This window comes from Condylura cristata, unplaced genomic scaffold (assembly GCF_000260355.1).
Source record: "Condylura cristata isolate star-nosed mole 26May11 unplaced genomic scaffold, ConCri1.0 scaffold00021, whole genome shotgun sequence".
NCBI lineage: Eukaryota > Metazoa > Chordata > Mammalia > Eulipotyphla > Talpidae > Condylura > Condylura cristata.
This window is the reverse complement of record NW_004567122.1, coordinates 32,527,521-32,540,972: the sequence shown is the minus strand read 5'-3', so window position 1 is coordinate 32,540,972 and position 13,452 is coordinate 32,527,521. Positions and strand designations below refer to the sequence as shown.

Here is a 13,452-nt window from a genome sequence, read left to right as displayed (position 1 = left end):
CCTCCTTTTTGAGTTTAGTGATAAAAACTCCTTCATCCCACCAGAACCTCACAGATTTTTTTGTGAGGTAATTGGGGTAAATACACCCTTTTTCTTTTATAGGTAAGGGGAGGGGAAAAAAAGAGAAATCTTACCCTAGTTCATTATGTAAATAATAGGATTTCAAACTCAGATATTGTATAGTAAGTTAAGCAAGCAGGAAATTTACCAACACTGACATCTTAAATATTTTAACAAAGGATGTTTTTATCTTATGCATCCCAATAATTCTAACTTAGCTTTAAAAACAAAACACACATTATTTATTATACCTTAGTAAGTAAATAAGGTATAAGTACCAAGGTAGAAATGTAGGTTTTCAAAGAATGAACTGATAAGATTCCACCTAGAAATGGAGATTAAAAAAATCCATACCAAATAAATGTGGGACAGAAAAGGTTAAATCAGAAGACAAAGAAAGCTAATGACATGATGACCAACTACATATACCACAAATACAAGACAAAGTACATAATACTTGTTAGAATTATTCAATGTGTTTGCTCTAATATTCCCAAACATGAAAAACATTAGTTTCCTGATTGTTACATTTATCTCACTTACCAGTGATGTTTACCTCAGCCTTGAATCAGGTGTAGACTTAAGCCAGCATCAAAAATTCAGATTTTATAGGACACCCAAAGAGCATTTCATGCACATCAGCATAAATTGTCATATTTTACGTTGCTTATGATGAAATCACTGAAAGCATCATGAGCAGCAAATACCAGGATGCTGGTAACAATTTAGCATTTCCCAGTTCATGGTAGAATGTTAATTCCAATTACAAAAAGAAGCAACAAAGTGGAATTCATTATGATTCAGAACTTGCTGTACTAGCATCAATTGTTTATAATATGCTGGCCTGGTGTAAATTGCAAAATGCAAATATTAAAGCAGAGATAGAGATGGAACATTCAAAGCTCAGCTGGGTTCCACTGAACCTCTTGTTTTATAAAGTTAAACAAGAATAGAAGTATTTCTCAAAGTTAGTATATTATTCTAAAGTGACATCTAATACCTGTGATAGCGACAGAAATATTTTTTAAAAATATGTTCTGGAAACCCTAAAAGGCTGCCTTTACTGGCTTAATATAAAATTCACATTCAAAATTATTAATACTAACAATAATAAAGCATGAACTTGATGTCAGTTTACATATATCATAGATTTAAACTGAATGGAGGGACAAGGGAAGAAAACAAATGAAACTAGCAACATGACAAGGAATCATGGCCTACAGGAAAGTAAGTCACAGAGTCCTCCTGAAGAGTAAATATATGTGGTATACATATATACATATATGTATATACATTCTCACCACATAGAGGTGAGAATGAATGTGGTGTCTGCTGTGCCCTTTCTTAAGCAGTATCTCTCCTAACACTGTCCAACGCATTCATATCAACTAATTCAAGTCCTGTATTCTCCCTGGAAAAACATACAGGTTGATGCCCAGAGCACGCTGAACACTAAGGTCCACACCTTTCTGCTTCTAACAATTTAACTGTATGCTTAGCAACAGTTTCTGTTTGTGTTTTCCCTCCAAAACACTCATTTGTGCTTGTTATTGTGATTATTTTATTTAAATATTAAAATGACATGAGTTTAAAAAGTAACAGATGCTTATAAAATCTAAATGGAAAGATGCCATATAAGTAATTGTTGTCAAATTACTTACATGGATGTAAAACAAATTTAAGATTGGTGTAAAGGCAGGGAGGATGACTCATAAAAATTTAAAGTCTATACTCATTGTTTTGTAAGAAGTTTATTTCTCCACTTTTTAATAACTGAGGAAAACAGTACAACTGGGGAAAATCTTCATAATAATTGCTTATGATGATTAAACACTATGTCATAGGAATTAGTCTAAGTGCTTCATATATATTGAACTTGTTTAGTCTTTATAAACTTGAGTTTGTACTATTATCATCCCTTTTTACAGATGATGGGAACCAAGCTACTGAAAGGTAGGTTGCCCAAGGTTACATTCCTGGTAGCGGAGCCAGCCACTCTGCTCTATAAATTGCTAGGCTGTGCTGATATAATGTGGGTGAGTTTATACATGAAAAAAGGCATGGAACGCTAATCAGTGAGCGCACACAATTTTGGAATTTCATCAAAGGATTAGGAAATAAATGTTCAGTTACAGGTTTTAAGTTTAAAATTTACTAGTGTCCTTTTCAAAAACATTTGATTTAATTGACTTGTAAATTTAATATCAGTTCAGTCACATCAGCTAGGTTTTAATGCTTCTAGAAAAAGGCAGGTGAATGATGGTCTTATCCGAATGGGAGTTAGTATCTCTATATAAGGAATCATAGGTACCTGATCATGAGCATGACATGATTTAACTGAAGCTTTAAAGGGTTATCTCTTAGTGATACCTGGATTATTTTAATGGAATAGAAGTGATAAAATAAATGGATAAAATGGGAGCATTTTCTTGGCTAATATGTTCGTTGCTGCAAAAAAAAAAAAGGCTTAATTACTATTCAGATTTAATATTCTATTTGGTATAGGATATAGTTTCAACTCCATTCATCCAGCCATCCAATACTTACTGAACATTTACTAAACACTAGTCCCATAGCGGTAAAAAAGACACATTTCCTGCCTTCAGAGAGGTAATGGTTTATGAACACACAAATAATGAACTATCATTGTAATCTGCTACTAAAACAAAGTACAAGACACTGTTAAGAGCCACAAAAAAAAAAAAAGAAAAGAAAAAAAAGGTCTTTGTTTTCTTTCTTTATGGGTGGGGGGAGGCAAACTGAGGGATTTAGAGGTATGTGACACAAGACAATAAAATGAGAATCTTAAATAAAATTTGTTTATGTTCATTAATCCATTTGCCCTCCACAACAACCTAATACAAGTGATAATACAAAACAGTTGTCTTAGTGATACAATGCTAACACTGTAACTAAAATATTCGCTGAATTCTGACTATGTTTTTGGCTCTGTTCTAGAAGTAAGACATACAGCAACAAGACAGATCAGGTCCTACTTTGGTGGTTTGTATATAACACGTTTATTCCCTTCCCTTTTTTTGAGGAAAATATATTAGTCTGTTTCTTCTCTTGTAGTAATTATAATTTCCCAGAAAACTTATTAGTAATTGTCATACATTGAGACTTTAATGTATAGAATACATGCAATCATGACTGGTTGGTACAGATCATCAATAAATATTAACTACTGTTAAAATTACAGCTGTTATTAAAATGCTTCATCTCATGTTCTGGATGTCCACTGGACTTCATCTCTTGAATTAATTTTCATATATACCTCATGAAAGACTAATGTAATATACTGCTTCAAATGAAAATCAGTGAAAAAATTTTCTAGAATGTTGTCTAATTCTACTCTCCTCACTTAATTGCTGTGTGAACTTGGATAAACGTCAACCTTTGTAAGTCTCAGGTTCCTCTTACTGAAAAATTAGAATAACACCTATCTTGTTAAGCTGTTGTAAGCAACAAGGCAGCAGGTGGGGGTGGTCCTCATTAATCATTAGCCATAAAGCATGCCAATTCTAACTCTGAAAAACAGACACTGAGTTAATTTACAGAAAATTTCACACGTGTGCTCATTTGAAAGTGTTTTCAATGGCAATTTTTAAATTAAGACAATGTCAATCTTCAGTTTAAGGTTATCTGCAGGAAAAAAAAGTGGAGGGGTGAAAGTTTTGTCAAGTTATTTAAATAATGTAAAAATATAGACACATTACCTAGTATTTGAAGTTTCGAGGACAAAGTGGAATGTCTTCATAGAACAGAGGTTCCGCTATGAAATAGGGAAATAGGCTATTCCTTTGGATGTATGATCCCTGTACATATACACACAAATTATTACACACAGTATGTGTACATATAAATAACTCCTCCCAACTTTTAAACAGATGTACAAGGATAATCATAATAGCATGAGTTATTTAACTCACTTTTAAAACGTGTTATTGTAGGTTGGATTTTGATGTTTTCCCATGAAATTACTGTTTTGGGGACGAATCCACTGAAGACATCTGATTCTTGAGACTTTAAAGATGGACAGAGGAACAAGGAGGCAAAATAGGGTTCTCATACATTCCCACTTTGTCCAAAATGAGCACCCAAAGCTAGAGCCTTCTTTCAGGTGCATCAAAGGAAAGAAAACGGAGTTATTTCTTCTGAGTCCGGAAGGGAGGTGTGTCATGAAGTTCCCTTCACAAAAATTCTACTGGCTGACGGGTCTATCGAAGCAAAGGTTTGGATTCCCTTATTCCAAGGCGACGCCTCTTCCTTTGCCAAGATGGCGTCCTAGGACTCTCCAGGAGGCGGCTGGCGGGGAGAGTCTCCGGACAGGAGGCTTGTTAAAAATCTAGTCATCCCCTTTTACATCAGCTGGTACAGTGGACAGCGTCTACGCTTCAGAACTGAGGAAGGGCGACTTCAGCGGGCGATGATTGAGAACCTCGGCCAAGATGGTGGACGCCGGGTCGGCCTGCCTGCCTCACCGTCCTTTACCAAGATGGCGGCAGGCAGCTTCCGGCACGCGCCTCCTGGAGACGTCACGCGGGAGGCGGCCTCCGCCAGAGTGTGAGCGCGGGCTGAGGAGAGAGAGTGGCAGCGGCGGAGCACCGGAGCTGGGGCTAGGTGGAGTTGCGGCAGCCTCCGCCCCCGTCAGGAGCTGGCAAGTGCTGTCACCTGTGGGGGTGCAAAAGTTACCTCCCCAAATCCTAAAGCCACACAGCACAACCTTTCCCCGAGTCCCCCAAATAACAATATGTGCCGCACAAGGTAGGAAGCTCGTGCTCCGCGTTGCCTCAGCCTTAGGGACGCGGCGAGCTGGGAAAGGCGGTTGGGGCGGGGGCCCTTGCGCGAATACCCCTTGCCCCACGCCCCTTTCCTTGGGGACTGGCCACGTGTTTCCCTCGGACCGTAGGGGAGGCGCGTAACGGGAACAGCTGGAGGGAGTTTAATGCTGACAATTTAAACCTGCGTGGATTTTGTTTTACTCGGCGGGGCAGGGGTCCCAAGAACGCTAACGGGTGGGCGACGCTACGAGTCTTGTGCAGCAAATGTCAAGATTCAGGGGAGGAGCCTCCACGGGAAACTTGGGCGAGGGCCCTGGAGGGGGTGAAAAGAGAGGTCAGTCTGGATTTGGGGGTTGGGGGTTGAGGAAGGCTTACTTTGCAAGCCTCTTAACTATTTCGCCTGCAACTTGCTTTTAGGCTCGCCACCCCCAGTTTTCCTTAATAACAACAGTAATAAAAAGTGCAAAGAAATGCAGCTCGCAGGAGGTTTTGCATTTGGTGTGCAACTTCCTTCAAGTGTGAGTGCGCGGGGAGGGAGGGATGGGGGCTGAACTTGGCAGGCGGCGCCTCCTTCTGCCGCCGCCGCCGCCGCCTCGCAGACTCGGGGAAGAGGGTGGGGGACAGTCGGGGTGCGGGGGAGGGTGTATTCTGCTTTGCAACTTCACTCCTCATGCGAGAGCGCGGCGGCGGCTGCAGACGGCTGCCCAGACGATGCGGGGGTTGGGGACCTGCCGGCCTGCGACACCTCCGGGGCACAGAGTACGTAGGCACCGACCCCCTCCTCTGCCCTCCGTGTGTGAAGCCTCCTCCGAGGGCGTGTCAGGCCGTCCAGCCCCGCGCGCGCGGCTGCGACGCGGCGACCCCGTTTTTGTGCCATTCTGTAGTTCTGTGTGAGGTGACACACTTAGCGCCGCTCGGCCCCCGGGCGGCAGCGGCGGCGGCGGCGCGGACCCTTCGCCGGAGACCCCACGACTCTGCAGCGGGCGGCGCCCTAGCTTCCCTAGCCTGCCCGCTGTCACCCGCAGAGGTGCTGGGGCGGCGGTGGCTGTCCTGGGAAAGGGCGAACTCGAGAGTGGTCGGCAGTTCGGGGCTGGGCTGGGGCGGGCCGGTGGCACCGCGGAGAGAAACTAGAGAAACTCGGCTTCCCTTTAAGTGCACCCCTGAGAGTCCCGGCCGGCCCCCGCCTCCGCTCCTTTTCTTCGGGGAAAGAGAAGGGCGAAGGGGCAAGCGAGGCGTACTCGCGTGCCCCGGGGGCTGCGGGCGGGCGCCGTCTGGGCCCTGGTGGCGGGGCCCTCGCGGAGGGCGTGGGGGCGGGGGTGGCGGCCGCCCCTGCAGTTGCCGAGCGCGGCCAACAGGTTGCACCGTTCCCCGCTGCCGCCGCCGCGCGGCCCCTCGGGCGGGGAGCGGCCGGGGGTGGAGGGGGAGCGCGTGTGAGTGCGAGAGTGTGCGCGCCGTGGCGCCGCCTCCGCCTCCGCCCGCCCCCCGCTTGGTCCCGCTCGCTGGCCGCGGCCGGGCGGCCCCTTCGCTGGTCCGCGCTTCTTCCCCTCCTCCTCCTCCATTTTGCGAGCTCAAGTCTGTGACTGGCGCCCGAGTCACCGCCCGCCCGTCGGGGACGGATTCTAGTGGGTGGACGGAGACGCCGCAGCCGGAGCGGCTCGGCGCCTGGGACAGGGGACGTGCGCCTGGAGCTTGGCCCACGGAGACCGCCGCGGGGCGGCGGACGGTCTGGTCAGCCGAGAATGGGAGACTTTCTTAAATAGGGGCTCCCCCTCCCCCACGGAGCAGGGGGCGGCTGTTTACTTCCTTCTTTTTTTTTTTTTTTTTTTTTTTTTTTAGAAAAAAAGGTCTCCCTCCCGCTCCTCCGGCTTTCACACGCTAAGTTGTTTATCTCGGCTGCGGTGGGCGCTGCGGACGGCTGCGGGTGAGCGGCGCCTCAGCAAGAGGTGAGAGGCGGTGAGGGCTGGGCCCGCGCCAGCGCTCGCTTCCCTGGGGTGCGGGCCTAGGACCGAAGGCTGGTTTGGGGGCCGCGCAGGAGCGGGCAAACTTTTATTAAGCCTCGGGGAGTGGGGGTGGGGACTGGTGAGGACCGGGTGATGGTGACGAAAGGGCAGCGCGCGGGTGACAGCACTGGCCTCTTCCTCTCTCCGCTGCGGTCCCCGGGCCGAGCCGAGAGGAGGAACCCGAGCTCTGACTCTGTGAGGAGAGTCACGTCGAGCTGTCCTGGCTGTCGAGCCTCTAGAGGTTCGCTGGTGCGAAATCGTGACACCCACTCCTTTCCGAGTCTTCTTTTCCCTGGCTCGGGGGACTGCCTAGACTCCCATTTTAATGTGAACGCTTAGCGGGGTCCGCTGTCCCGAATATTTTCACTCCACCCTAATGTGTCCGAGTGCGGTCAGGGTTTGTGTGTTGGCTTCTCTGTCGTATGTGTGTGTTGTGGTGTGTGTGTGTTGTGTAAGTAAAAGAGCGAGTGCACACTCGGGGGGGCTGACAGCCTGCACTTGGAGACTTCGTCCAGGGTTGGCGTTATCTGGTAGAAGTGGGCGTGTCGGGGAAAGAACTCAACAGGTCTGGACGCATTTCTTTTAACCTCGCACTTTTTTTCTCTTCCCGGAGAGGGTTTGTTCTCTTGCTTGGTGTCTTTTCGCGCCTGGCTTTTCTAACCGGCTCCCTTTGGAAGAAGACTCAGCCCAGTTATACTAACAATTTAAGACTATCGCTAGTTTGACATTTGGAGTTACAGACTTGATCATTGCAGCCTTGTAATACTACTTAAGAACTCTCGGCATGGTTCATTAAAGCCGATGAATGTGATAGTGTTATTTGCGATTTTAACTGGAGGATAATGTCGCTTCAGGAATCGTTTGGTTTTACAAAGTATTGTTTTGGTTTTTTTGAGTTTGAAGGCAGCTGTCACAGCGGCTTGGAAATTCATCAGACTCCATTCGATATCTTGTGTATAGAGATCGTTATCAGATGAAAACCGCAGAAGAGTGGGGGAGATGAACAGTTTAAGGGCATCATTTGTAGTGGCTGATCCCCCCCCATGACCCTCTACCGTCATCTTACCCCATTTTCAGTGAGGTCCAGGGAAGTTGATGTCACTTAACCTCACTGTACAGGAAAACTTTCCTTTCATTGGATGTGAGTTTTAGCATTACGTCGCAAATGGGTTTATCGGACTCTTACAGATTTTCTAATTATTAACACTATACTGGTCACCTAACTTTCTTAAGTGTACCTATATAATTGGAATAGGTGAATAGTTAGAATGCAGAGATAATTATTGAGCTTTATTGGGTATTTTACTTGATTTATGTGAATGTGGTTTTGTAGTTTCGTTTTTTATTTTTCAATACTACTGTATATGTCCAGGAAAGATCTTAGCGATGGCATAATACCTCCTTATTGATGATCCTAAGCAATTAAAAACATAAATTTAGCTTCATCTCGATTTTATTGTGCTATAAGGGTTAAGAGAGCTATATTTTAAAAAGATAGTCATAAGGAGCAACTACATATCCTGTACAGCTTTTCAAAATCTAAATTTTAGTTCTTCTATGTACAACATATTTCATATGTCCAATATTTGAAAGCAGGCTCTATTAGACATTCAGTAAGAAATATGTGTTAAAAACAAAAGCCTTTTTCGAGCCTACTGGAAGATGAGATTATCCTTGTTTGTTTTTCAAATAAATAGTGCATGGCTCACCAGTAGGTTGTACTAAAAGGTTTGGATTTGTGACTAGTAGGTAGCGCGGGAATTTGGGAGTAATTAGAGATAGAGAATTCTATCAATATATATAAAATTTTATATGTATTGGTTCTCAGAAAAGCAAACAGCCTTGATTGAAAACGAAGGAATTTTAGCGATCACACTCCCTTTTTTAAAAAAGTAAATACTTTGATATCAATTTGAATCGTATGAATAACCAAATGTCATGAATTAAAATATCTGTGGTTAATAAGTTACAATTTTGTGAGTGAAAGGATGAATAGCCAAACACAGTTTGATACAGTTGTTTTCCTGAGCTGTGCAAATAGACTGCATTGTATTTTTAAATGTGGCACACTGAATGGAAGCAGGCAAGGCTTTTTCATTTGGAAAGACAGAAACTATTCTTCTAATAACAAGGAATTAGGCTTGGAGTTAACTGAAGGGTTCATTTAACAGTTTCATACTAATTGGATCACAGAGATAGTATGATGGTCTAGGTTATTATGTTTACTCTTTTTTTTTTTTTTTTTTTTGGTAGCTGACTCTCACTGATGGACTCCAAAGAATCATTAAGCACCCCCAGTAGAGAAGAAATCTCCAGCAGTGTTCTTGGTCGTGAGAGGGGAAATGTGTTGGACTTTTATAAAACCCTAAGGGGAGGAGCTACAGTGAAAGTGTCTAAATCTTCATCCCCACTGGCTGCTGCTTCTCAGTCAGACTCCAAGCAACAAAGACTTTTGGTTGATTTTCAGAAAAGCTCAGGAAGCAATGTACAGCAGCCAGACCTGTCCAAGGCTGTTTCACTCTCAATGGGACTATATATGGGAGAGACAGAAGCAAAAGTGATGGGGAATGACCTGGGACTCCCACAGCAGGGCCAAATCAGCCTTCCCTCTGGGGAAACAGATTTTCGGCTTCTGGAAGAAAGCATTGCAAACCTCAGTAGGTCGACCAGTGTTCCAGAGAATCCCAAGAGTTCAGCATCAGCTGCTGTTTCTGTTGCCCCTACAGAAAAGGAGTTTCCAAAAATTCACTCTGATGTGTCTTCAGAACAGCAAAGTTTGAAGGGCCAGGCTGGCACCAACGGTGGCAATGTGAAGTTGTATACCACTGACCAAAGTACCTTTGACATTTTGCAGGATTTGGAGTTTTCTTCTGGGTCCCCAGGTAAAGAGATGAATGAGAGTCCCTGGAGATCAGACCTCTTGATAGATGAAAACTGTTTGCTTTCTCCTTTGACAGGAGAGGATGATCCATTCCTTTTGGAAGGAAACTCAAATGAGGACTGTAAACCTCTTGTTTTACCGGACACTAAACCCAAAATTAAGGATAATGGAGATCTGATCTTATCAAGCTCCAACAATGTTCCACTGCCCCAAGTGAAAACAGAAAAGGAAGATTTCATTGAACTCTGCACCCCTGGGGTAATTAAGCAGGAGAAACTGGGCTCCGTTTACTGTCAGGCAAACTTTTCTGGGGCAAATATAATTGGTAATAAAATGTCTGCCATTTCTGTTCATGGTGTGAGTACCTCTGGGGGACAAATGTACCACTATGATATGAATACAGCATCACTTTCTCAACAGCAGGATCAGAAGCCTATTTTTAATGTCATTCCACCAATTCCTGTTGGTTCAGAAAATTGGAATAGGTGCCAAGCATCTGGAGATGACAGCCTAACTTCCTTGGGGACTTTGAACTTCCCTGGCCGATCAGTTTTTTCTAATGGTTACTCAAGGTAAGAGTTACGTTTTTTCTATTTCTTATGAATGACATATTTAAGAAAGATTGGTAGATTTAGTTACTTGTGTGTTTTCCCCAAGGATTGGTGGGCTTTTTATAAGAGTTAACCTTGTCTTTTGAAAGGAGGTCATAACCATTTCAAGTTTTTCTGAAATAGTATTTAGTATCCTTTTGGCCAGTGATTGAAGATTAAATTTAAAATAATATTGTTCATTAGCCAGATACCTTAAATAAAACTTGTATACAAGTTCAAGGCAGTGTAAAGTCTGATAATATATTTTGCGTGTTTAAGCTGTTTGAAAATGTGCTCTTATAATAGGAAGTATCTTTGGTACTTTAAATTATCAGAAGTTGTTTTGCTGTTTTTGTACATTTGTGAAGTGTTAGCTTGTGATTAAATGGTTAAAAATGACAAGTACAATGAGCCCTCTCCTTCAAATTGAGCCTTCTGTTGTGGAATTTATTTTGACATTGATAAAACAATGCACTGTGCAGTGTACCTGGCCATGGACTAGACATGGACAGGTCCATAGCATTCCATATTTAATGTGGACAGGTTGTGTCCACTGACAGACCTTTCTAAGAAAAGAGCTGGAGGTAACATGGTGCAAAGCAAATGTTTTTACTTCAGAAAATAATTTAAGTAAAACTAAGTTCTCAAATTAGTAACTGATGTTAAGTTTCAATTCATAGCTGCCTTTTATTTCTCTGATTCTTTTCTCATTTACAAATACACTGCCATATCTGTCTGACCTAAAAAAGACCTTTTCAAATGGAATTGCCAGGAAAAAGTTCTAGAATTTTTTCAGGGATTCTCTACCAGATAAATACTGAATTGTATATCATATTTTGTGAATGAAGAAAAATGTGAAAATAATTTGATTGTAGGGACAAGATTGATTTATCAGTGGGTTGGCTGGATTTTTCTTTTGAAAAAGCGTAGTTCACACTGATTATTTGTAGTAAATGTTTCACATTTTTTCTTAAATGTTTATCAGATTCATTTTCCCATCAACTAGTCATTGAAGAGTTTATTTAAAACTCTGCTTAAAATATTTTTTCTATTAAAGGCATTTTATCCTAATACTGAGGTGTCACTTTTCTTTCCTCTTTAAGTAGAAAGCTATTTTTGTTGGGTCAAACTTTTAGACTTCAATTTAGTCTATGTTCATTTTCTTTAATCGGCTTAGATAGTTCTTATCAAAAGAAAAAAGAATGCCTTGGTTCCAGTGCACTGAATGTAAATTACCTACTAATCTATTGTTTAAATATCTGCTACTTAAAGAATACTATTTGCACTTTTTTATTGCTGTCATCTGGATTGAAGGCTTAAAATGTTTATAAATAAGAATGGTTTGAGTTGTTTCTGATCACATGAACTGTTAGATGAATGTTAAAAGATAGGCTGTGCTTTAAGTTTTTCAGTCTCAAATTTTTGGCAGTGGAATTCATGATTGAAGTGTTTGGTTGTTTTCAAAGAATAATAAGGGTTGACTAAAAGTAGGGAATAAGTGCATTTATTAATCAATGTGTAATTGTACAAAGAAAAAAACTATTTTAGGAAACTGTTGGGGATTATTAATGCATTTTTGTTCCGATAATCACCATGGTATTTTCATTTTTCTTACTGTAAAAAGGACTTGGAGCAAGACAGCATTCACAGTGAATTTTCTCTAAGCCCTATACTATCTAGGATCTGGATTATAAATTTTAGATAAACATAATTACAATTTTAATACCTTTTGTGATAATTCACAACTGGTATCTTCATATATTTTTTAACTTAAGCCTTTTAACTTATGACAGTGAGAAGCCATTAGTGATGTGACATTTTTGAGACTCTTTTCTGATTGTTTTTATGCCTGTGTGTGATTTGGAGTTATCAGTAATTTGTCCTAATGAAAAGGTGTAATAATAATTTATATGGGATAATTTAGTAGCTTTTGAAATTTGTATACCTTAATGGCTTCAGTACTGGGAACTATGATTATCCAAAACAAAGCTTCTGCCAAATGAGTTGAAACAATGTTTCTTTTTTAACCATCACTGAATTAGTCTATTGTTTCTAAACAACAGCCTTTATACAATGAGTATTGGTTATTTTCTCCTTTCTATATGTTATGTGGCTCTAACCAAACATTACCTATAACCAGCAACTGAATGAGCAGCAGATAGTCAACAAGTTGAGATCGTATATGTATTGAATATTTACTCACTTAATGATTTTAGACATAAAAATAGTAACTACCACCAATAACTCCACTTGGCATTCCTTTAAAATAAAAAAAAACATAAATTGCAATTTTACTTTCAAAGATGCCACTTAAAATTGCTTTTTGTCAGAACTCTTAAAAAATATTTTTACAATTGGTCCCTCCCTTTTGGCGCAGTGGGCTGGAGCACTACACTGCCAAGCCACGCCAAGCCACGCCAATCCAAGCCATGCCAAGCCTTGGCGGCTTTCAGTGCTAGTTCGATCCCCACCCTGGAGGTGGTCCACATGGAGCAGCAGACTTGCCCTCTGTTCCCTCAACAATGTGATTTGTTGATCTACCTGCTCAGCTCCCCACTCTTTCTGGTGAATCCTCTCACCGCCCCCGCACCTCTAGCCTATACCCCATTTCTGTATACATAAATAAATAAAATATTTAAAAAATATATTCTTACAATCTCTGGGGGATATGTCAACATAGCACAGTGTCCAGTTATCACATAAACCTAAGGCTTTGGTTTGATAGTTAAAACAAGAGGCACCTTAATGATGCTGAAATACATGCTTAAAATAAAATGAACTAGTCATTCTAATTTAATATGCTTTTTAAATACTGAAATTCAATAAATTTAGCATAAACTCATGATATGGATGAAAGCACATTTCTACATAATCTGATTTTCAGCATTTTTTCACTTCAGCATTAATACAGACAAACACTGTTGAAATAGGCGAGATGTAAACAGCTTCAGGTGAATTAGAGCTTTTATTGGGAGTATGTTTATGTGGAAATTTGGTGTTAAAAAGTTCACCATTTTCTGATAGATAAGTTATTGTAGAGAAAAAAATGTGTAAGATGAATGTGTAAAACTCAGTCCTAGGTGACATTTGGGGTCTCGTGATTGCCACTTAATGAAGCTAAGAAAATTTACATTGAC

The 13,452-nt window shown here is 41.6% G+C and overlaps 1 protein-coding gene across 5 annotated transcripts in view; it reads left to right on the top strand.

Annotated features, from left to right (window-relative positions):
- Positions 1 to 13,452, top strand: part of NR3C1 (nuclear receptor subfamily 3, group C, member 1 (glucocorticoid receptor)) — a 378,201-nt gene that overhangs the window by 272,062 nt on the left and 92,687 nt on the right. For 2 of the 5 annotated variants that reach the window (XM_004686838.2, XM_012727924.1), the window contains exons 1-3: positions 5,550 to 5,603; positions 6,681 to 6,787; positions 9,098 to 10,297. In XM_004686838.2, the coding sequence (XP_004686895.1) occupies positions 9,111 to 10,297 (1,187 nt within the window). In that variant the 5' untranslated portion in view covers positions 5,550 to 5,603; positions 6,681 to 6,787; positions 9,098 to 9,110. Of the gene's footprint in view, positions 1 to 4,656; positions 4,828 to 5,549; positions 5,604 to 6,680; positions 6,788 to 9,097; positions 10,298 to 13,452 lie in introns of those variants that run through there. The other 3 variants (XM_012727926.1, XM_012727927.1, XM_012727928.1) reach the window with 3 other exon arrangements.